The following is a 25,068-nucleotide window of genomic DNA, read 5'->3' as shown; positions in this document are numbered from 1 at the left end:
TCGAAATTGTAGGATCAGGTGTTTTCAACTCGTAGTCGCAGTTCGATAGATTTTTTAAGGATTGGGTTGAAAGCCGCCGCTATAACTAAAGCTACATTTGACAATTGAAAAATATTAGATAAGAGTTGGAGTGAGTGCAGTCGCGATACATTTTTGACGTAAATATTGACAAAATTGTAGGGTATAATTTTTTGGGCAAATTTATCTAGATAAGAATGACGTTGTTAGTAAACCAATCGTGATGCCCAATAAATTAATAAATTATTCCCGTTGGACTACTCCATAACTTAAAAGGCACTAGGTCATTCTTAAAGATATTTCCCTGATTTATTTAAGACAAAACCTGAACCCTATTTTGAAAATGGATTTTCTGAATCAAACTCTTTTTTTGCTGTATACCCGTTTTGAAGCTTACTTAGCTTAAAATTTAGTTCTGATCTCGAATCAAACTCGAGAATAAAAAAAAATTAGCCGGTTTAGATATTCCTGAAATAATATTAAATTTATGTTAGACGCACTTTTTTGCAAGAACATTGAAAAATTTCCCGGTTTAAAATCAAATTCAAATTTGAAACTTGATGAGGTGTGGTTTGTTTTTTTTTGAAATATGTTTTAGCGAATACGAAATTTTATATAATATTTACATTTTCAAAAAAAAATATATCATTTTTTGTATGAGGTTCTAGGGATTATTGTGAGTAATGAGAGATTGATTTGATACGTTTAAGTTTAATTGATGATGTTAATTTAAAATGTATAAAATACATAAATTGGACTAGCTGCGTTTCACTGAAAATAAAATATATGTAGGAAGACAATTCAGATAAATTTATCAATATTGTATGCAAAATATTATAATGATTTTTTAAAAAAGTATCCCGATACTATTCGATTGAATATAATAAAGAATAAACAATTATCGAGTAACTCACGTTATATTTAATCTATGAAAGGGATTCGAAAAATAAATGTTTATGATTGATATAATATTTTATTAAATGACGTGTTTAAATGGTTACACAGTGGTGATTTAGCATATCAAATCCGTGATGATTTTGTAATTGGTTAAATCTGGTTTATTTGGGGATAGAGTTATGCTATTCGACAACCTATCCATGTGAACAGGCGAGAGCGATATCGTATCGTGATATACTTTTATCCATGAATCACCTTACGTTTTAAGATAAATTATTATAAATATGATATATATACATTGTATAATTATACTGCTTTAATTCATATTAGAACACCATTATCACGTTAAGAAGTTTTAATTTATTTAATATTTATATGGTATAAACGCTAATAAAACGTAAGATGATGCGTTAAAAAAAAGTTGGCCCAGTCCCGCCCCGGTACTTTTTCTAAAATGAGATTGGACCGATGGACTTTAAAATCAGGTGAGACCAAACCAAGGGATAGTCGATTCGGTCCGGTGCTTATACCGATGGACTGTTAAGTCACGTGTGACTAGACCGTAAAATTGTCGGTTCAGTCTCTTCTGATCACATCTAAAATATGTTTTTTTTAATTAAGCTCTAAAAGTTTTATCATGTTTAAATTAGCAGTATTTTAATTGTATCTAAAAAATCAAAAATTATTCCATTTTTTTTTAATCCATCATTCAAATGTGTCATTAAAAGAAGATTGAACCATTTTTGATTCATTCTATTTCGTTTGGTCATTTTATCACTAACTTTAGAAAAGATCCGTCCACATGCTAGACTGATGTGGTCAGCTGTGGCAGATAGTCCGTTCCTATTTTGGCCAGAATTAGAAATCCCATATTCATTCCCTTCCCACCAAATTCTCTAAATCAATCAGCTATTCTATCAATAATATTATCACATCTTTCAATTTTCCAAGAAATAAAAATATAATACCTAATAGATTCAATCTCACCTAAATATAAATTAATTGATGAATGAAATGAAATGAAACGTTAAAAGATAAACGATGAAATGAGATATTAATATAGTGTTAGGCATAAAATAATCGTGTTTTACGTGCTCCGCGTACATTAACTTTTATCTTTTTTAATCGGTCTTCGGTCGGGCCAAACCGAACCGTGTTGTTGGACAGGACCGTCCCGTCGGTCAATCCGACCGGACCACTGCAAAGACTAATCGCCGATAATTGTGACAATTTTAAATTTCAAACAAAAAAAGGCCTGCAAACCCGAATAAACTTATCTATTATATTTATCTTTTTTCCTTTACCAGAATTAATATACTCTCCAATATCAACCAATATTTGAATTCCCAGTCCATGAATAACGCTTCCCTTCACATTGTTATTGAATGTTATATCGCTATAAACGGAAGCTAACGAACAACCATCCATATCTTTGATGTAGCCTTAAATCGATAAAAAAAAATTCGTAAATTTTGACCTTTTTAATGATATTAATACATTCGATTTACTGTGGCCTAATGGATCTTTTTATGTGTTAATTAAATTATGATACGTTTTTACACATTGCCGTTTAAATTAATGTAAAAAGTTAATTTTCCTGTAATAATAAAATTTAATTATAAATTTTCACCTTTTTTTTTATGTGTATATGATAAAAAACACAAAATGAAAAGTTTCCTAATTTTAAAATTTATTTTTTTAAGTAATTGAAAATTAAAAACCAAATTAAATTTATATATGTAATGTAATTGTATCGGATACTGTATCGAAATAAATAAGCTGTATCACCCGAATCTGAGACCTGAAGACTAGTTATAAAAGGTAGCTTGTTGTATCTCAGCATTTTGTAGCAATCTATCTCGGGGTCTGTCAATTTATTGACCAAATTTTCGTCGACTCCTTGAATCATTAGCATTTCTTTAAATTTGAGCAGTGCCGTTCCGTCTATCAAGGAAGCCCGCATTCTATGGGAACCTTCAACCGCGGAATTGCACAATCCGGTGGCGACTAATAGGTTTCCGCCTAATTATTTTTGTTTTTAAATACGCATTTTTTTTTTCCAACCATATTAAATATTTGCAGTGTTGTTAAAAGATACTTTTTAAATGGATCTAGAAACAGATACATCGTCTAAAATAATATCTAGATACAGATAATTTAATCAAAAATCTATCTAGATAAAGATACCACATTTTTATATCTAGATACTTGTATCTAGATCCTTTAATAACTCTGAATATTTGTTTAAATACTTCTTTTTTTTTTAAATCCACGTATAAAAACTAAATTATTTTATGTTTTCGTAACAAATTTGTGCATCATTATATATGTTCATGAACTGCGAGTTTTAAATATATCTGTACTGCTTTTTAGGGTTGAGCAAAATGTTCTTATATGAAATATAATAAAAATAAATTGTGTTTTTTTTTGAATTAAACCTAATTCACAGGCCAGGTTATTTAAATCTTCAGGACCTTGCCCTCTTAGAGTGCTAATGGCTTCGCCAACTTCTAGCGCGTCTCCTATACACTTCCCCAAGGGTCTGCCCATCTTAGTTAAGAGGGCTCTCGTTTTGATACCTAATTCGTTGCCCAATTTAACCTGACAAAACGATAAATATTGAATGAAAGATAATATAAAATTTTTAAGATATGATTGGATGGGCATCGCTACTTATAAAATGTATAGCAGCTACTTTAAATATAGCCTAGTTTACAGTTACAAGTAACTGAACTTATGCTATATATATATAAAAAAAACTATTTCAAAAAGAAAGCAGCAAGATTTAGATATAGCTAAATATTTTTTATTTGCGCGTTTGGTTATCCTTCATACTCATACTGCTTTAGACTTGCTCATATTTTAATCATCGATTAATGTCACATTAGAATTAGAATTATTGATTTCTATCGAATATCAATATCGATGATTTGAATCTTTTATTGAACATATCATGATTTAAAAATATTATCTACAACTAATAAAGAAGCTAGTTTTAATAGTTTTAATGTAAAACGACGATCTATGTTATGTATCAAAATAATTTAAGCTGCTTTATTAGAATAATTTACTTAGAGATTACAGTTATAGCTACAAAAAAAGATTATAGTTCCAATAGAGCTGTATAACGCATGAGCTACAATTGTATAATCTTTTTATCCCATTTAAAACGATAATTTTAAATCGAACCATAATATTAAGGACCCCCCCCCCCCATAAAGATTTTATTTCAAAGATCGATCAAAAATCTGATTCACTTTGGGAGTAATTATAGAGTAAGATTCGCCATTTATAATCAATGGCGTCCCTCGTTTCATAATACGCTACACTTTAAATTAACGATGAGATTTTTATACTATTTATAATATAATTCTTTTATTTAAAAAAAAAGAAATTACGCAAGTGCGAGAAAATTCCAGGGCTTGTTCTTTGTTTTTGCACGGAGACCCGCGACCATATTTAACGTCCATTACCAAGGCGGATATATTTTCCGCTTTTTTCTCCGACATGAGGGTAGCTAAATAACGGAAAGCAATGACATAATTAGATCAACATGAAATTACAATTTGATAATTTTTACCATTTAATTATTAATATGATTTACCCATCCTAGAATCATGTCCCCTTATTTAATTGGTATAAAACATTTAAAAATTGCCCTCCAATAGAAAGAGGGAAGGTTATTACAATTTGTTGGAATATAACATTTTAATATGAGAAATACAATGGAAAAAAAACCGTACACACGAAGAGTATATAATCTGTCTAGAGGAAAAATATTAAATCGATATGGATTCATATTAAAATGCACGTGAAAAATGCGATGACATGATTCCTAGACTGACGACTGCATTCATTAAAAGTGTACTACATTAATGAAAAACAGCTGGGGATGCCATTTTGATTTATACCTAAATCATTATCGTAAACTCTAAACGCGAGGCCATGTCTGACGCAAACTGTATTAAAGAATTTGCCTGAATCATCGAGGTAATAAGGAAGAAGCAAGTTATCAATTCAATGGTAGTTTTTTTTTTAAACATGAGATTAATTACCGTATGGGTTACCAAGATGGCGGGTCCGGCTGATTTGCATTCAGTGATGCTTTTCAAATCATTATTATATTATGAATGCAACGTCAGTCTATGTATTATTATTATAATATGTTATTGGAAAAATGATAAGTATAAAAAAGGACCCTTGCATAAAAAAAAGGTCAATTTGCGATTACCTTAGTCTCTCTATATAATACATATTAGTATTATATTCCACTTCCATTTTCTTACGTTATAATCATCAAATAAATTCGTTGATTACCCGCCATTAGCGGTATGCTATCGTTGGTGGCGGTGATGTCTTTAAAAACGTCTAGAATAGGCCCGGAGACAATGAAAGGTTCGTTGGGAGTGAATATGCAGCACCCGACCAAATCCAGAATTTCCACGATCCTCTTGAAGGATCCACAATTAACACAAAATCCGGGAATGGACTCCAACTTCTTGATCGTATTGTTGATGCTGTAGAGGCCGATTAGACTTTCGAAATTAGGTCTCGTGATTTTTGGTACCTATAAAATTTCCCCAGTTTATATATATATATTAAGTGTTCATCAGAGCCCACAAAAAAGAATCTAATCACTGTCTCGTAACCGAGGGGTAATTGACATTTTAGGAGGAGAAAAAAAGTGTTTCCTTTTTCTTAAAAAAAAAAAGACAGGTAAAGGTCAGAATTGTATTTTTTTTTAAAGTGTAATCCTGCCAATCAAAGAGTGACTTAAAAATAACCAATAAAATTAAATGATTAAAAATCCATCCAATAGCCTTGAACATCCGGCACGTGCCAGAATATAGCAATAATAATAAAATCGTTATTTGATTCGTCAAGTAATATTCGATTAAATTTTAAACCCCAAAACGAATAGTAATTTCGGATTGTGTTATTCGTATACAAAACATGATCCGAATCGCGAATACCTCTTTTACATTTTTTTTAAGGTTTAGGCTAACGTAATACCGCCTATTTATAATAAAAGTATTAAAAAAGGATTTTTGTGTTTTTAATTATTAATTTATATAATGGTATTTAATATGTAATATGATAAAGGGAGTAGAAAAAAAAAAGTTTAATTAAAAATAAAAACCTATTTGATAATAGTTAATTAGATTTTTTTTTGGTTTTAGCTTGAATTGAAAACAAAGAGAATTTTTATATGCAATAATCACATTTTTAAATTTCAACTTATCACATTACTTATATACTTAAGTTAATGTAACAATATTTATGTATAAATTGTTGTTTTAAAAAAAACCAGAAATTGTTTTTTTTGTTAATGTAAGTAACAATATATTTTTAATGAGCTCAAACAAAATTTAACAAATATAAAATCAAATTTATATTTATAAGGTTTATATCATCCAAAAACTTGAAAAATAAGGAAAAATTTTTACGAAATATAAACTTAAAAAATAGTTTTAAAGAAAACTTCTAATAAGATGATTTCCTATTTTCAAAATAATCAAGAAAGACAGGAAGGAAGGAAGGGAGGGAGGAAGGAAAGAAGGGAAGGAAGGAAGGAAAGAGAGAAAAAAAAATGTTTTGGACATGTTTTCCCCCATTTTTTTTTGACATTTTATCATCGTTTTTTTTATGACCGACCTTTAAAAATAATAAAATAAAATTACTTTCAATCCGCAAGCTGATAGAGCCGGCACCAAGATGAGGGTCACTTTGTCTCCCAGTCCTCCCATAGTGCTAACTTTGTCCACTATCAAATTTCTCCACTCATCCGGCCATTTAAATTCGTTGCACCCTTTCAACATGGCTTTAGTGAGAGCCGACGTCTCGTTGTAATTGAGACCGTTAATACGCATCGCCATCAATAAAGCTCCTGTGTTTTTTATGTTTTTTTCCCCCAAAAAAAATTATAAAAAATATACGTAAAATTTTTTTTTTATCATTTCTGTTTAATTTAACACGCGAAAAAAAAATATGTGTTTGAAAAAAAAAACGTTTTTTTTTCAAAGGGGATTAATAACCTTTTCCTCATCCATCCCTTTCTATTTTATAATTTTTTGTGACAAAAATAATTATTGGTTTACATTTTATTATAATAGAAAAGGAATGTATATATTTCTGAGTTTAAACACATTCTCACGGAAAAGAAAGAAAGAAAGAAAGAAAGAAAGAAAGAAAGAAAGAAAGAAAGAAAGAAAGAAAGAAAGAAAGAAAGAAAGAAAGAAAGAAAGAAAGAAAGAAAGAAAATAAGCGACAGCACCACTCTTGCCCAAAATCGTGCCTAGCCCGTTAACCATATAGTAAAGTTAAAATCAGATTTGGATATTATAAAGTTTAAAAAAGTGATAATTTATGGAAATATATTATATATTTTTTATAATAGTATTTTTTTTTCTTCTCTTTTTTGAAGTTACAATTAGTGTTGTTTAAACGGCTGGTTTTTAGCCGATTTTTTTAAAAACGGCTAACTCAGTATTAGAATCGAGAAAAATTGTCATCCAATACCTAGAATATTTTGCTCGTAGATGGCCAGAATGGTTTGGGACACTTCTAATCAACAAAATCTCAGGTCTTGCAAACCATTCAAAACAACACTAGAAAATAATAATCCTTTAACCGAGAGGGTCATTTAAAAAATTTAAATACCCGATTTAACCATAAATGTATTCTAGCATTTACAGAGTATTTACCCTATATATATTCAGCCAATTTCAGGCCATAGAGTATTTTTTTTAAAAAAAAAAAAATATTTTGAACGAAAAATCCATATAAAAATTACTATATAAATTAGAAGTACTTTTCTAAAGTTCGTGGAAAAATTGGCTGAAATTCATAGGGTAACTTCTCTACACATGCTACAATACATTTCCTGTTAAATGGAATAATGGCCCTCTGTATAGGATTTTAAATCAAGAGATTCCGAATCCCCATACAACATACATATATATATATATATATATTATAATGTTATGTTATTGATTTTATTATTTCATGGTAAGAAGTTAAGTTTTTATACAACCAAATGCCAATAGAAAACTTTTATAACAGGAAATATATAAATCATTATATATATATATATATATATAAATATAGATTTTTTTAAAAAAAAAAAATTTTCGTTGTAAAAAAGAAGGTGAAAACTGAACAAAGGTTTCTTTTTTTTTTGTCATTTTCATTTCTTTTCAAAATTAAAAGTTTTCGGACACAAACTATTAAGAAAGAATTGGAAGGTCGAATCATCAAAAATAGGTTTTTTTAAAAAAAAGCAATTAACCAATCATTTGTCACTTTACGTCTTATTTTGTCAATTTTTGAATTTTTGTTTAAACTTTTTCTTTCTTTTTAAAAAATTTAGCGGCGAAAATACCATTAAATTGATATACGCGGGAAAAATGTTAAATTGCAAATGATGTAAAAGTAAAACGAACAAGTTATATTCATTCCAAAAAGTAGTGTTGCTTAAAAACGGCTCGTTTTTGAGAATATTTCAATCCAGAAAAAATACTACCGCAATCCCTGAAGACTTTGCTCATAGAAGGATCAAAGGTTTCTAAAACGTATATTTAGCAAAATCCAGAGGCTTAAGATCATATTTTTTTTTCTGGGAAGTAATCCGTTTAACAAAACTAATTCCACGTTACATCGCCTTCGAAATAAGTCCTAATCAAATTTTCGACTTCTCATTTCGTTGCTAATTTTACTTAGATACTCTAAATTCAAGATAAATCATGGTAACGAAATAATACCCTAAGTTCAATGATTATATTAAGAAAAAAAACGTATAGAAAGGGATTAGATGTTTAATTACATAATATTTGGATTTTATGGGTGTTTAACCGAATTTGAACATTTATTTTTCCGCCTAAAAATTTTTACGTATAATTGGATGCGTGTTAGGCGATCGAAATGTTTCGACTGTTAATTTTTTCATTTAAATAATTGTTTAAATTTAACGTGTAAATTCTCTTAGGCTTGGTTTTTAATGGGGAAACAGATATTTATGGCTAGTGTTGTTAAAAAGGCAGAGTTCTTACCGCTTGCAACTCGAGTGGTTAGCGGTAAAAAACTCCTCCAATTCAAACCGGTCCAAGGAGCCGCATGAACTGACTAGGTTAGCTGGCTCGCTTAGTCAGAAAACATCGAAAATTTTCGTTATAACCGGTTAGTTTAATTTTTAAATTTCTAAAGGGTAAATTTATTCATCTTCCTTTCTTTCTTTCCTTTTTTAAACCATTTATTAAACAAAAATACATTTTATTTAAATATGAGAATTAGCATTTAGATTATTTAACAATTTGGAAAAGGCCCAATAACAATATGGAATATGTAATATTGTATAATATATATATATAATATATACAAATAAAATTTTCGATCTTATTTTAAAAATTGATCATATATCAATTGTACCATACATAATTTTAACATATTATTTTAAGTTTTTTATATAGTATAATGGGATAATATGGGTATAAAACAGTTTTTTTTTGAATATCATTAACGTCAAACCCTCTATTTATTTAGCAGAAAAAATAATATCTATAATTGATGCTAATGGGATACAAGTCCCGGTTTTTTATAAATATTTTAAAAATTATTATATAAATATTAATATCACATTGATTATGGCATTTATTTCATAATAAATTAGATTTTAAAAAAAAAATCAAACCCCCATTTATTAATAAATTTCTAATATTTAGCTTTTAATAAAAAATGGCTTGAGGAACTAATGATTCAACCAAAACGCTAAAGGTTTCAGAAAAATTGTATGAAACTTCAATTGAGTCTCTCCCTTCTTCAACCAAATACTAAATTAAACAAATATTTAAAATCAAATAACATGTAGGGAAATATATGATTTGATCATTCCAACCTACAAAGTTATGACACTTTAGTTTTTTTTTTAAAGTAAGGCTTTTTTTTCCTCTAAGGCCAAAATTTATGCTTTCCTTGTCAAGTGTATATAAAATTTAAATATCTTATAAAGGGAAAAAAATAGTTTTTAAAAAAAAAATTACTTGTTAAGTTACATTTTGTTTTATTCTCCAGGAGTCACTAGTTCTAGATCTAGTAAAATTCAGGCGAGTACGCGGGAATTTTGTCTGGGGGGGGGGGGGGGTTAATGATTTTTTTTAAGGAAATATTATTAATTAAAAATACTAAGCATAAATTTATTAGGACTAATAACTTTTTCTAATACACAATTTTTAACTAACGTGAATTACAAAAAAAATTATATATATAAACCGGCATTGGAGAAAACTAAAATAAATGTGAATTACAAAATAAGATAAAGTGAACAATAACCCACGATATGAATCATTTAAATGATCCAAATATGAAATTTTGAATTTTTTTTGAGCTTTTTTAAAGTGTATAAAGTATAAAAAAAATTTTAATGTTGGAAATGTAAAGTATAATACACAAAAAAGTTTCTTAGGGTTATTTTTTTGTATGTTTTGAGCTAATTTTTCAATTATTAATTATCTATCCTTGCTCGGCGTTAAATGCCTACGAATATTCAAAAGATCCAAATCATTCAATCTATTTTACTTTCAGATGTTGCATTTCATAAGTATATTTTTTCACAGACTTGCAGGCCCGTACCCCGAGCTGGACCGTATTTTAATTTTTTTAAACATACCCAGCTGTATATTTTAAAACCAAATACTTGAAATCGCCACTTAGCTATAAAAATCAAAAATAAATATAATTTATTTTTAAAAAATTCGGGCCGGGCCTGAAAATTTTATTTTCAAAAAAAGCCAGGCCGAAAAAATTTAAAAAAAAAAAATCTGGGCCGTGTCCTGCAAATGGTATCTCTGCAAGGCTCTGTTATTCTTCTTAAATGTTCTCTCATTAGTTTATTAATGGGAAGAGTTGCTGATATATATAACCATTTTAATACATTGGGGAATATAATCTAAAATGTGTTTGGAATAATGCAAAGCATCCATAGGATTTTTTTGGGGACTGTAAACCATAGTTAATTATTTTAATCATAGTTATTCAGCTAATAAGGCATCATAAGATGTTTTAACATCTTCATGATAAAAATCTAACAAATATTTATTTTATTTCTATCACCATATGAAAAAGGTTTGGAAAGGCTTTTGTGGAAGTAATATCTGCGGATTTGTAAATGCTGCATGATGAATTAAAAACCATTCATTTATTTGGGTTATACATATATCTAAGAGAGGGGACATTTGTTTTATAATACTCTTTTACTGATCCTATATTAATGTTTTGACGATGAGCTTGCTTGCTGCAAGTCGAGGGGGGCAAATATTAAACACGTATAGCTCTGCTTTTGACTCAACAATAACATATAAAATATGAAATTCTTCATCAACATTAGCTCTAATTTCCTTGAGTTTTAATAAAATGCTCTCCGCTATTCTCATCTTCTTAATCAAGTCAATGTCATGTTTTTGAAGAGTAGTACATAAAATAGTTTTATAATAAAATAATACATTTTTTTTACGTAGTTATAAATATATTTCATAAGAATATTTTTATTGTTAAAATTAATAAACAATTATTTTAACTTTAAATTACGGATTTTCAAAAATATAATTTTAAACGTTTTAAAAAATATATTTATAAAAATAAAATAATTTTTTTATAAGGCGCTATTTTTTTTTAATTATACCAATCAAATTAGTTTTGATACTCTTTTGCTCTTCCCGAACAAGATTATATAACTTAAATACAGTGTTGTTAACTCTGACTACTCTTCCCAAACAAAGAATATATAAATAATGCATTTATTTTTTTATATATATAACTTAAATATATTTAATATTTCTTTTCCTACATTTTTCAAATATTTTTTTTTTTTTAAACGATACATTTTATTAAAATCGATAACTTATTTTTTTAATATTTATTTTGATTAAAATTTGTTCTATATTTTAATATTAAAAAAAATTATAAAATTTTATTTTTAAAGAAGTTTGTATATCGTAATATTAAAATATAGATAATAATTTTAATCAATCAAATTCTCACATTAGATATTGTAATCAAATATTTAAAAGGGACCAAACTCCATCTTTACAAACATATAAGTTTTATACTAGAAGTATTTGTAGCCATAGCGATTGCATAGCTTCTTATACGTTAGAGCATTACTTTCTTTCGAAGATTAGCGAATAGCGGCAGCGCATTATATTTTTAGAAAAACTTAGCGTAAGGCGTGAACGCAGTGAGAGTAGCGTTCAACGACACCAATAAGAATTTTTTTTATAAAATGTGGGCGTCTAATGTCCAAGGAGTAAATATGCAGGAAATAAAAGGCAGATTGTGATTAATCACATCAACCTAAATGGATTATTAATTATCATTTTGCTTAACATAATTTCTGATTCTAATGATAATTATATACCTTTATTTTAATTATAAATATTTCTCGAGAAATCTTATCATTAATTGTTTTCGTTATAACTTAGATTGTTAAGTTTATTTACAGACTATTATAATTATGACTATATTAAATATACTATTATATATTATATATATAGAGAGAGAGAGAAAAAAAAGTGGTAATTATATGATAACATCAAAATTAGTTTTTTTCTATTTTCCTTTATTCATTTGTTAAATAAAAAATTAATAAGCGACCATAAAATATTAATAAAACATGTTACCTTGGGAAAAAAATAGGTATACAAATCCAGTTTTTTCCAAAAAAACTTGTAAAATAACCAATTTATTAAAACTTTATATTTTTACCAAATAGGCGAGAAGAAAAAAAACGTTACTTTGATTGAGGTAATTTGTAAAATCGTTTTTTAAAGTTTCAAAAATAAAAAGCGTTTGGGTTGGGATTTTCGTATTTGGAATCTTAACTTCCGGAAAAATGATCTCACGAAAGCTTTAAAGACTAAAAAAAATTGAATTGAGCTTCTAAGCTGAGCCTCCAACTCGAAGATTGATTAGTAGAATATTTCTGGGATAAAAATATGGATACGCGGTTTTATTAGTTGACTTAATGATAGGTAGTTTAACGACGACACTAGTTCTTAAAACTACTTAGGGTTTTTAAGAACTATTAGGTAGATATATTTTTAGAGAAACACTCCCCAAAATTCAAATGCGAAGTAAAAATGGGAGAAGCCATTGTAGACTCCATGGTAAACGTGAAAAAGAGAGACGCGGAGAATATTGCGAATCTCGTTATGATAACCGCGGAAATTTCTAAATATCGTATTATCGGAGGAATAAGAAGAAGAAAAAATCTAAGAAGTATATTGCTAAATTTAAGCATCATTCCATTGATCTTCTCTCCTCGGATAATAAGGTTCTTCTTTACTGAGGGCAGAATTATATTCATTGGAACAGATTGATATTTTAAAAATTTCGGTCAGAAGTCTTATTTCGATATCTGTTTATGAAAATTTATTATTTATTGGTGGAAATATTAAAAAAAATAATGAAAAACACCAAGTTTTGTATATAGTATTAAAAAAAACGGTAGAAATTATTCTAAGGGTATCTCAAAGAAATATTTTTCCAGATTTTTCAAACAACGGATTACGGGAAAGTCGCCATGGCCACAAAGTCAAAATAGTGATCAATACACTGGCTTATTTTGATTTAAAAAATAAAATTTATCTAATCGGATATAAGGATAATTTTGGATTTCGATCCATTGGTGCCTCGCTTTCAGCAGCATGGAATATGTGTTTAAAAATATGTCATTAGAAACGAATAACGAGACAAATAGATAGTGTGAAGGTTTTTGACGATCGGATTTTTTAATCTTGTGGGATAGGGCTCCTTCATTAAGATGAGACACTAAATCTGCCAAATTGGAACAGTGGAATGTACGCATACCGATGAATTGGCATATAAGGACCAATGAGATATTCCCAATTTACCGAATTTTCTGGATTTTTTTAACCATTCATTTTTTTCAATGCTTATATTTTCAACTTCCTTTTTAAATTTATTTAGCAACTAAAAGGCCGGGATTAAAAATTCCTTTCTTTCATACTTCCTTAAGATAGAAAAATGATGATATATGACTAAAAAGGGATTAATAAAAAAATTTCCTCACTGAAATATATCGATTTCCAAAAAATTTTTTTTTAATGTATCTGTATCAGTATCGATAATTTTTACGTTACTTTTTTTATTATGTATCGTTTTTATTAGCTCTATTTTTAATCTTTTTATAATAAATGTTAAAATTAAAATTTAACGAATTTAAATTATTCAAAGAATTTTTATTTTATCAAATCTAATTTATGGTCGTAATTTTATATATTTAAAGCATTTTAAAAAAATTTTTAATGAATATTTTTTTAGAAATAGCTATGTTGTGTGATTTAATTTTATATATAGTAGAAAATTAAATTAAATTATAATATAATTATTATTATTAGATTAGATTCAAATATTGATTATTTTTCTTCAAGTAAAACTTTTATTAAAAATTTTCTGAAATTTATATTATAATAAATACATACCTATGTACATAATTTCTGTTTTTCCTATTTTTAATTTAGAGATAATAAGATATTTTAGTTTATTTTTTAAAAAAAAAAAAAAAATTTTACAACCGTTTGTTAATTGGTCGCACTAGTGGAAGCGAGATAACAACTCCCAGAGATGATTGGGTAGAAATTACTTTCGTACACGTGATCAGAAGGGTTAGTATCGAATTCCGTGTTTAGGGACATTTGTCACAACTCTTGCCTAATAACCCCAAACCAAAAAATATTGTCCAAAAAAACATTTTTTTTAAAGCAATAATTTAGATATATTTTTACTCAAAATATTAGAAAAAAATATTTCGCAAAAAAATTTCAAGGAATATATTAATTTTTATTTTTTTTAAAAAAAATATTAACTTTAAATTATCTTACTTTATACGCCATTATTCAAGCAAAACGTTTTTCAAAGCGACAAAATATAAATGCAGTTTTTGTGTTGTTAAAAATCCCTAATTTTGGTCAACTATAAAACAGCCCAAAAATATTAGAATCAATCTTCAAGTCGAGACTCCACTTAGAAACTTAATTCTAATTTTTAGGCTAAAAACAATAAAGCCACATTAGAGATAGTCAAAGTTATATATTTCGGCTTATAGTTACGCACAAATTGAACGCGTTTTCATCGCATCGTTTCAAAAAACGCGAATTTAAAAAAACGTAAACCCAAACGCTCCTATGTTTAAGATGCACCGTTAAATACTATTCTCGATATTCATAACTATAATGAAATTCTGTCAAAACGGGGTCGTTAATCGTCTAAGGAGTGATTAGTTAATTCTTGAGGATCAATTTTAGGTTTTGCGTTTTTGATTGATTAAATATTTTGTCATATATCATATATCATTTTTAAATTTAAGAAAAACAAGACACACTAAAAAAAAGACAGATATTATTCCGATACAAGGAGAGAGAAAAAATATCGGGGAAAAAAAATAATAAATTTTAAAAGGAAAACTAATTCAATTCGAAATCATCGATATTAATTGACTTTTTTGATGAATTCGATTTTCCCCAGGGATTTTCGAGAATTCTCAGAAATTTATATTACAAAAAAAAAAAAAAACTTTATAATTACTAATTTAGGTTACGATGAAAAATATGAAATATTTTTCAATTTTCAAATTAAAAAAAAAATTTCGTTTAAAAATTTATAGTAATATAAAAATGTAAATGTGTGTTAAGTTATCTGCATCAGGCCGTCAAGCCCGGCTCGGCCCGAACCCGAATTTTTTTTAGAAAAACCGGCCCGACCCGACCCGGCCCGAAACCCGTTTTGCTCAGCCCACTTTTGCAGATCTCTAATGTGTATATTAAATGTTATTTTTCCTTTTTTTGTTATTTTAATAATTTAGGATCCAATCCAATAATTGATAAAAGATAAGATTTTTTGAAGAAAGACTAAAATAAATAATGTATAATAATAATCTCATTCATTTTCAGAGTTTGCTTAGAATATACCTAATAATGAATGACTATTAATAGATATATATATATATATATAGCAAAATTTAGATCCTTATAATATAAGGCAAAAAATAAATATTGGTTAAAAGTTTATATGATTAATTTTAAAAAATAAGACTTATAATATAAATATTATGTTTGTGAGTTTTATCCCTTATAATCCTTTAATCCTAATAAATTAATATAAAATAAATCATTTGAAATCATTTACACTTAGCTATTTTTGAAAATTTGAAGTTAGGAGGAGTTCGCTTAGTAAATGTATTAGGTATAAAAACAAACCATAGTCAACAAAAAAAAACTTTGGAAAATGAAATTTGGTTTTATATCATAATAATGTATTTTTTTTCACAATTTATTTAATATAATAAAAAAATTTAAATTTTGGATTATTATAAAAAAATACACTTTTAAAATATTATATCTTACTCATTATCGAAATTCGAAACAATATTATAAGCCATAGTTATTCAATGATTTTTGTAAAAATTACCAACAAAATAAAATAGAATTAATATAATATAATTACTTTATACAAAGAAAAGTTTAATTTTAATTTTTAAATTTAATATGTTAACGCTTTTAAAGAAACAAACTATTTCTTTATTAAAAATATATAAAAAATAATTCCATAAAGTTTAGGCTGTCATCCATCCCGCTAAATGTCGACCAATATCAACCCCGCCAAATATCAACCCCGCCAAATATCAACCCCGCTCATTCTCCTACAAAACAAAAAAAAAATATCCATCCAATTATATCGAATTTCAAAATTAAATTTAGCCAGAAGTTATCAAAGTTGTCGTATAGTAAAGAAAGAAAGAAAGAAAGAAAGAAAGAAAGAAAGAAAGAAAGAAAGAAAGAAAGAAAGAAAGAAAGAAAGAAATAAAGAAAGAAAGAAAGAAAGAAAGAAAGTTTATGAAAATTTATATAAATTATGAATATAAATACCTATCTGTCCAGGATGAACGTGCCCGCAAATGATGCCTTCGATAAAAGCGTTCAAATCGGCTTGACTCAACTCCTTGTAATAATTTTGACCGTCATAACCGTCCGTTATATTGTTGTCCCTTTTGTCCTTCACCATTTGCCGCACCGATTTGGACAGCGCGTTGAGATTTTGTTCCGGCGCGGGGCCCGAGGTCTCTTGTTGTTGATTCGAGGAAGCGTTCTTCCGAGAATCCGGCGGTATTTTAGATAACCTTTTGACGGGACTATTTTTTTTGGTGCCGTAAAAGGATATGCCCTCATCTATCGTTCGCGAGGCACTCATGTTACTGTTATCGAGCGGAGGCGAAGGGAAAGAATACTGAGACGACTGTCCGTTAAAATAATTGGAGCTCTGTTCTGTGTCGGAATTCTTCTTGTTCCCTTGAACGTTGGGGCTCGCGGAAGAGGTTAAATGGTTTATGTAGTTGGAGAAGTAGTGGCTGAACCAATTCGCTTTGAACTTCTCCTTCCCGGCTAAGGCTCCTCCCGGCAAATTAGAAACGGGCAGGGTGTAATAGCTATTATTTATCATATTGGCGCCGGCTCCGCTCGAAACGCTTTCTGATTGGCTGCCGAGTTTGCTGCCAGTATTACTATCACATTCTCTGGTACTAAACCTATGAAACCAATTTTTCGGGGCTGAACTAATATTAGGATTAGGGAGACTTGAGCCCCCAGTGGAACCACCGCTTATATTTGAACTGTTCTTATTCATTGTGGATTCTTCTATGATCGAAGACGACCTATCGTTAGAGTTTTTAGTTAAGGTTGACCCCCCTTTTTTGCCAGGAATATTGACACTGGACGTTGACGTTTCGATGTCAATGACAGGTATGTTGCTATTATTAGAAATTAAACCGTGCCTCGAAAATGTTCTGGACAGGAGAGATAGACTATGAGCGATTCCACCACTCGAGGGCTCTCCAACTTTTTCTGAGGTATGATTTTGGGTTGCATATGATGGCATAGGGTGGGATGATTTCCTGTTAGAACCGAAGATACTCATTTTGTTCGGCGATACATTTACTCCTTTAGAAATGGTCGACTCTGTTGGAGCGGAGGTTTTGTGAATTTTATCGCGCGATTTATCTCTAAATTTATCTCCGAGAGCTTCGTCTTCTAGTTTTTCTGTATTCCCACCTAAAGCCATATCATTGGTTTCAAAATTTATTATGTTGACTTCCGTAGGTTCTATAGAACTTCTTTGTTTTTCTAGGTATGATCTAACTGTACAAATATTTATTTTATATTTATCACTAATAAATAAAAAAAAATTTATATATATAGGTGTAAGCGTCAATATATTTTTCCTGGCGATGTGTTAAATATATTCTATCATGTTTGGATTGCCTATCTTATAAATCGTAGACAATTTCGCTGTAAAACCTTAGAACCTTTAATAATTTATACAGAATAATTTATGGAAAAATTTGATATAAATTATTATAAAGTTTTAAAAAAGTTCACGAAAAACGTAGTGTGGGTATTTCGAACATGATGGCATGCATTTCCGGTCTACCTAAATTTTTAAGTTGAAAAAATAACACATTTATTAACTATGCTATAACCAGTAATATCTTTCTTTAAATCAATATCTAAATAACGTGATCATTTTAAAGTGTGTGATTGGCTACCTTCTTTCCTACTAATAATTGCAGCTATTTTTGTCTAAAAATTTTTAAAAAATAGATACGAATCTCTCGTATTCTTTACCGTTACCCAATCAGAACCCTAACAAAGTCTTCCGGATAATTTATTTCCAATTCAGTTAAAAACGATTCACCCTGACTAATAAGAGCGAACATATTGACAGGAATCATATAAGTTGAAGCAAAAAAAAAGTATCGAATATATCAAAAGAGATACAAATATTATTATCGTAGATTTAAAGGGGGATCGGCTTAATTTTCGTTCTAACTGTAAAAACATACATGTTTTTACCACTCAAAAGTGCTCGAATAGGGGGAAAAAAAATTAGAAAGAAAGAAAAAAAATGATATGCTTATATATTTTGTAAAATTCTTTGGTTTATTATCTTGAAAAAAAAAACGATTTCGAAAATAGATATTAAGTAGTTCCTGGGGCTGGTTATAAAGTTTAGAAATTTTTAAGAAGATTATATGTTAGATTAAGGCATAAATATGATTAAAATTATAAGGTGGAGTTATATGTTAAAATGGTAAATAATTTTTAAATTTAAAAATCAATCAACATTCTTATTTCACAATTTCATCTTTTTACGAGATATCTATGTCTTGTCTATGCTCCTTATATAAAAAAATTAATATAATAAGAAAATATGTTGTGTTTTTTTATTACTTAAAAAAAAATTATACTTATTGGAGTTTTTTTTCCTAATTATTTGTTGTTTAAGTTTTAGTTTTTAAAAAAATAAATACTAAATTCCAGAGTTGTTAAAAGATACTTTTTAAATGGATCTAGATACAGATACAACGTCTAAAATAATATCTAGATACAGATTATTTAATCAAAAATCTATCTAGATACAGATACCACATTTTTATATCTAGATACAGGATCTAGATACTTGTATCTAGATCCTTTAACAACTCTGCTAAATTCTATTTATTGAATTACAAAACGCACATGAATTATGATGAATCAAAATTGTATTCGTGCTAGAGATTCCGCAAAGACCGACCGGTCTAACCCGTTCTTAAAAGTTAAAAAAAAATGCAGGTGAGGTCTCGAAAATCTCCAATTTTCGTAAATTTTAGCGGACCAACCTGGGGATTTAGAATTTCTATATAATTTTATTCAAAAATTTCAAACTAATTATATTGATTTTGAAAATAAAAATAAAAACCATATGCTTTATTTCTATATATTTTTAAGAGCTTGTCTAACTTTAATTAATAAATATAAAAATAAAATAAGTAAAAAAAATTTTTTTATAACAAAGTTTTATTATCATTTCAAATAAAAGTGATATATTATATTATGAATGAATATATATATAATATATACATTAAGATATAAGTAAGAGTTGAAATGTGGTATCTGTACCTGTACCTGTATCTGTATAGATTTTTGATTAAAATATCTGTATCTAAATATTATTTTAGACGATATATCTGTATCTATATCCATTTAGTAAGTATCTTTTAACAACTCTGGTAAATTCCATAAAAGAAATCATCAAAACAAGTTCTTTATGATATAATCCAATTTATGAATGCGCAAATGCAGATATCAAAACACAATTAATTTTTGGGGCAAAACAGACCGGGATTTAGAGATCTCTGATTCGTGCACACCTCATTTGGCATGGCATACCGTGTAATTTTTTGAGGAGTTCAATTGATATTGTATCATTATTTTCCTCCTTACCATATAATACATATAAATACATAGGAGTGTTCAGAATTATTTACAGGACGGATTATAAGTTTTGTTAAAAGGGCTCGATTTCTAAAAACGGCTAACCCTATTTTTTTTTAGCCAAGAATTACCAGGAAAACCCTGGAGATTTTGCTTATAGAAGTTAGAAATGTTTGGACATCTATTAATGATATTTGAGAGACTTGTGTCTTGTTTATTTGCTAAATCGTTGGGTTTGTCTTATTTTATATATATGGAGCAGTTTATAGAAGGGTTATCGAACAAAAAAAAATTTCTAAAATTGAAAAAGGATATCAGTATTTTTTTTCGAGAGAGAGGAAGGCTAGGCGAATGTAATGGAATACATAAGTTCCTAAAATAATCTCAAGAAAGACTTATGAACGTAGTACGGCTAACGGCTCAATTTTTTTTTTTTAAACAGCTAAAACCCAATATTTTAGCTATAAAACAAAAAATATATATATTACGCAAACTTAGAAATTTCGTCGCTCATTGAATAGCTTGGCTAAAAAAAATCTTAATTTTATTAACCATACGGGGCTGGGATTGGCACAAAAAATAATTTTATTAGGTGCCAATTCAATAAATTAACGATTCAAATATTTTTTTTGTAAAATTTAAAAGGCTTGTTTAAAGAGACACTTTTTAAAAATATAAGTTTGTTTCTTAGTTTTAAAATATATTCTCGCATATGGGAGAGATTAAAAAAAAAATATTTTAAATTTTATTTTGTATATATAAAAAATATTTTATAAAATTAATTGCGAAAATAAAAACATCTTTACCATAACTTTAATTAGCTTTAAAAATTGACAAAAAAATTTTATCATAATTCCTAGAAAAGATGTAGTAACAATATATATAATATATCAAATGAATCGAGGAGTGGTCCTCTTAATCATCTATTTCTTGCCCAAAAAAACTATGGTCACATATAGTAGAGGTCTGCATTGGGCGGCCTTTTCGTCCGCGTCCGCTCACGCCTACCGATACTTTGAATCGATGGGATCGGGCTTTCTTAAAAATATTTTCAACAAAGAGGCGGATAGCGGGCGGATTGAAAATTTTTTTAAAGTAATGGGAAGGAGTGTTTTCAGTTAAAAAATTTATTAAAAATAAATAGTTTTATTTTTCATAATACAGCATATTATATATGTTTGATGGGGGGGGAGTCAAAACCGGCCAATAATTTTTCTAAACCGGTCCGGGTTAAACCTAAGTTATAGATTTAGCGGGAGGGTAAAGTGAGTGGGGGGGGGGGGGGTGGTTAAATAAATTTCAAAACAGCGAGCGCTTTTTGGCTAAAAAACCGCTTCATTGGACCTCTAATATAATGGATCATTTAACCCTTTTATTAAAAACTAAAAGGCCATAGAGTAACAACGAAGTAATTGTATGAAGAGGTTTTTGATAGTTGGGCAGAAAAGTTTGGGACATCTATTAACGTAATTCTCGAGGATCACAATAATATTTTTGGCTATGTATTGGGTTAGACGTTTATAGTAAGTCGAAATACGGTAATTTATTTTAATATTAATTTATTCGTAAGGTTTTGAAACGAACGTTAGGTCGATATTTTTTTAGAAAATGTTTAAAGTAAGTGTTGTTAGACGGCCCCGTTTTGAACACATTTTTAAAAACGGCTGATTCAGTATTTTTAGCCTGAAAATGATTGCCTAAGCTTCGAGATTCCGCTGATAGATGTCCTAACCTCTGTTCCTTCTACGGACAAAATCTTCAGGGATCGCCTAATATTATTCTAGATGAAAATATTGAGTTAGCCGTTTTTATAAAAATCGGATCAAAAACGAGCCGTTTAACAACACTAGGTATGCCAGCACACTTAGCTTCATAACCTGTTATCTTAATATTTTCAAAATTTAAGCCTGTTGTCTTTTTATTATAAAATATGTTTTTTGTAATTTTTAAATTTATTATATTTAAAAAAAAAATACCGAGTAAATATTTTTCCACTGTTCAAAAAAATAAGGGAAGGAAAGGAACCGTAAATGATCGTGATACCATTGATTTATACAATCAGACACCCCTCCCACCACATTCGATTCTAATGAACTTATAGCATGATACCCCACCCTGAGAGGAGGGTCTTGTAGTTAAACCTTAGAAATTTTTCGAAGAAGCAAAATACTAACAACCCCCCACCCCCCCCCCCCACCTAGTAAGTATTGAGGAGGGCCCTGATATAAATAAAAAAAATTTAATTAGATAGTGCAGTAAAAATTTTAGAGCTATACAAAAACCCTATATACTATTTTTTTCCAAAATTTGATTACTACTAACTCGATATTTCATTCAGAAATAATATTACGCAAGCCTGAAGATTTTGTTTGCAGAGGGGAAATCTCTGAGCATTAAACAATAATTTTTCTAGCTAAGATATTGAGTTAAGCCGTTTAAACAAACACTAATTCCCTCGGTTAAAATTTATCCGCTAACAAATTAATATGGGTAAGAAATTTAGTGTTTGTTAAACGGCTTATTAACTCAATATCTTAGCTAGAAAAATTATTGTTTAGGCTTATAGATTTCGTTAATAGCACTGTTCCTCCAAAGCCTTTGTGCCCATCTTTGAAGCAAAAATCTTAGGGCTCGCTTAATAATCATATCTCTATAGAGTATCGAGTTAGCCGGTTTTAAAACCCGGCTCAGAGCGAGCCGGTTTATTTGAGCCGGTTTAACACGGCACTAGTAGATAAAAATTCGATCATTTTTAATTTTATAACCTTCTATAACTTCCTCAGTGGGGTCTTGTTTGAGATCATAATCCTGCGAGGGTTCCGTCATCAGAAAATCACATGATTGAGATGAGAATAAAATAGTATTTTATATTTTCTTTCTAAGATTTATATTTATTTTTGATTTTTATAAAGTTTAAAAATACTCCGAAAAACAATATATTTAAGTTTAAAAAAAAATCAAATAATAAAATATTTAAGGGAAAATAAAAGATTTATTAAAATAAATTCATATTTTTAATCATTAAAAAATTACGTTTATGAAAGGAAAATTGAATTTTTTAAATATTTTATATTATTATTATTATTGTTATTTATTTTTCGATAATATTATCGATAATTATAAAAAGAGAAAATAAAAAATATTTATCAAAAATTCAAAGATATAGTAATATAAAATATGTTTTTTTAAAACTTAAAACTGATTTACTATATAAATAATATTTTAATAAATAATAAATATTGTTAATTAAAAGAAGAGAATATATAATGATATTTCATCTTCTTATGTGTTAATTTATAAAAAAAATTTGCACGGGAAGAGTGAGTGAGTGCTTTCAAATCGTTATAAATTATAATTAATTATGACACCACAAAGTCTTAATTATGACACCACAAAGTCGAGGGATGGGAAATGAATATATATAATAATGTCAGGCGCCTGCGCGGCGGAGGGAGTCAGGAGGATAAATTCCCCCCCCTCTAACACCCAAAGCCAGAAAATCTGGATTCCGACTAATATATTTCCCCAAAATTTTGCCGATTCCCACATCTGATGCTACTAATTTTATTCTTATGAATTCAAATATCGATTTAAAAAATTTCCCGCCAAATCATTTGCAATTTTTTTTTTCCCGCTGAAAAAAAAACGGAGGTAAAACATTTCAAGTTAAAATAATACTGATCTGATTTGAGGCTTTATGAGAAATAGCTGAAAATCCTTAGTGTGGAAAACTTAGTGAAATCAGGGCAGATGTGGATGAGGAATTTTCATGAATAATAAGTCACAGTTGAGTCAAAGGCAGAGCTATATGAATTTAATATTTGTCTGCCTCGACTAGCAGCAAGGCAAACCCATCGTACCAATATTAGTAAAATAAGATCTCTTTTAGATAATATTAGAATTAGAATGAATGGAAGGTTCTTGATTAAACTAGCACTTAGAAATCTGTCTGCCGCAGAATCCTTCTGGCAGATTTCTATTGTGAGAATGTGTATCCTATGATGCATTATACTAACTGATATGCAAAACTACGGTAATATAAAAGGTTAAAATGCTAATGATACTCGGCACAAATTTCAAACCAAATTTTAGACCATTTTTCTTATTATACATATATAAAAAATTTGTAACGTATTTTAACAACTCTATACATAACCAGAATGAAAACGTACCTGAAGTTATTATCGTTCCATGACTCGATTTGAACCGATGTTCAAAAACCGACTAACTTCAATTTTAGTCGGAAAAATGTTGCCCGGATTAAATATTGAGTTATCCGTTTTTTAAAATCGGATTCAAATCCAGCTGTTTATCAATACTTCTGAGAACTACTACCCTCTGAAAAGATTGGATGGATAAGCCCTCCTTCTCAATACACATAGGGAGTCGTTAGAGTGTTGTTAAACGGCTCGTTTTGAGCCGAATTTTTTAAAAAACATCTGAATCGATATTTCGTCCAGAAAAATACTACGTTGACCTGAAGATTTTGCTCATAGAAGGAACATAGATCTAGACAACGAGCCACTTAACAACACCACCAAATACGTATGAATTCGATCCCAAAGAAGATCGAATTTCAGATTATACATTTATAATATTGCTTCTTAAATCATATTTATTTTAACCCTTTTTTTAATAATAGACTATATATATATATATATAATTTTTTTCATGGATACTTTGTAAGTTTTATTTACGTGCAATAATTTCTTGAATATTTTTTTTTGGGCATTATTCTATATTTTAAAAAAATATTTAAATTTAAATTAAAATATATCAAATTTTAAATGCTTAGAAAAAAAATTCGTATTTTAATTAACAATGTTCCCTTACGGGA

At 28.5% G+C, this 25,068-nt stretch overlaps 1 protein-coding gene across 1 annotated transcript; it reads right to left on the bottom strand.

Annotated features, from left to right (window-relative positions):
- Positions 1-776: 776 nt before the first annotated feature.
- On the bottom strand, positions 777-23,226 carry LOC135927621 (thymidine phosphorylase-like). The gene is made up of 9 exons (XM_065463728.1): positions 22,997-23,226; positions 16,851-18,116; positions 6,597-6,802; positions 5,233-5,482; positions 4,314-4,432; positions 3,354-3,516; positions 2,704-2,937; positions 2,220-2,357; positions 777-1,170 (listed from the first exon to the last, which is right to left on the bottom strand). Exons 1-9 carry the CDS (start codon positions 23,055-23,057, stop codon positions 1,031-1,033), a joined length of 2,577 nt encoding a protein of 858 aa, XP_065319800.1. The 5' UTR covers positions 23,058-23,226; the 3' UTR covers positions 777-1,030.
- Positions 23,227-25,068: the final 1,842 nt, after the last annotated feature.

This window comes from Gordionus sp. m RMFG-2023, chromosome 3 (genome assembly GCF_954871325.1).
Source record: "Gordionus sp. m RMFG-2023 chromosome 3, tfGorSpeb1-WG-v2, whole genome shotgun sequence".
Lineage (NCBI taxonomy): Eukaryota > Metazoa > Nematomorpha > Gordioida > Chordodea > Parachordodidae > Gordionus > Gordionus sp. m RMFG-2023.
This window is presented reverse-complemented; position numbering and strand designations above follow the sequence as displayed.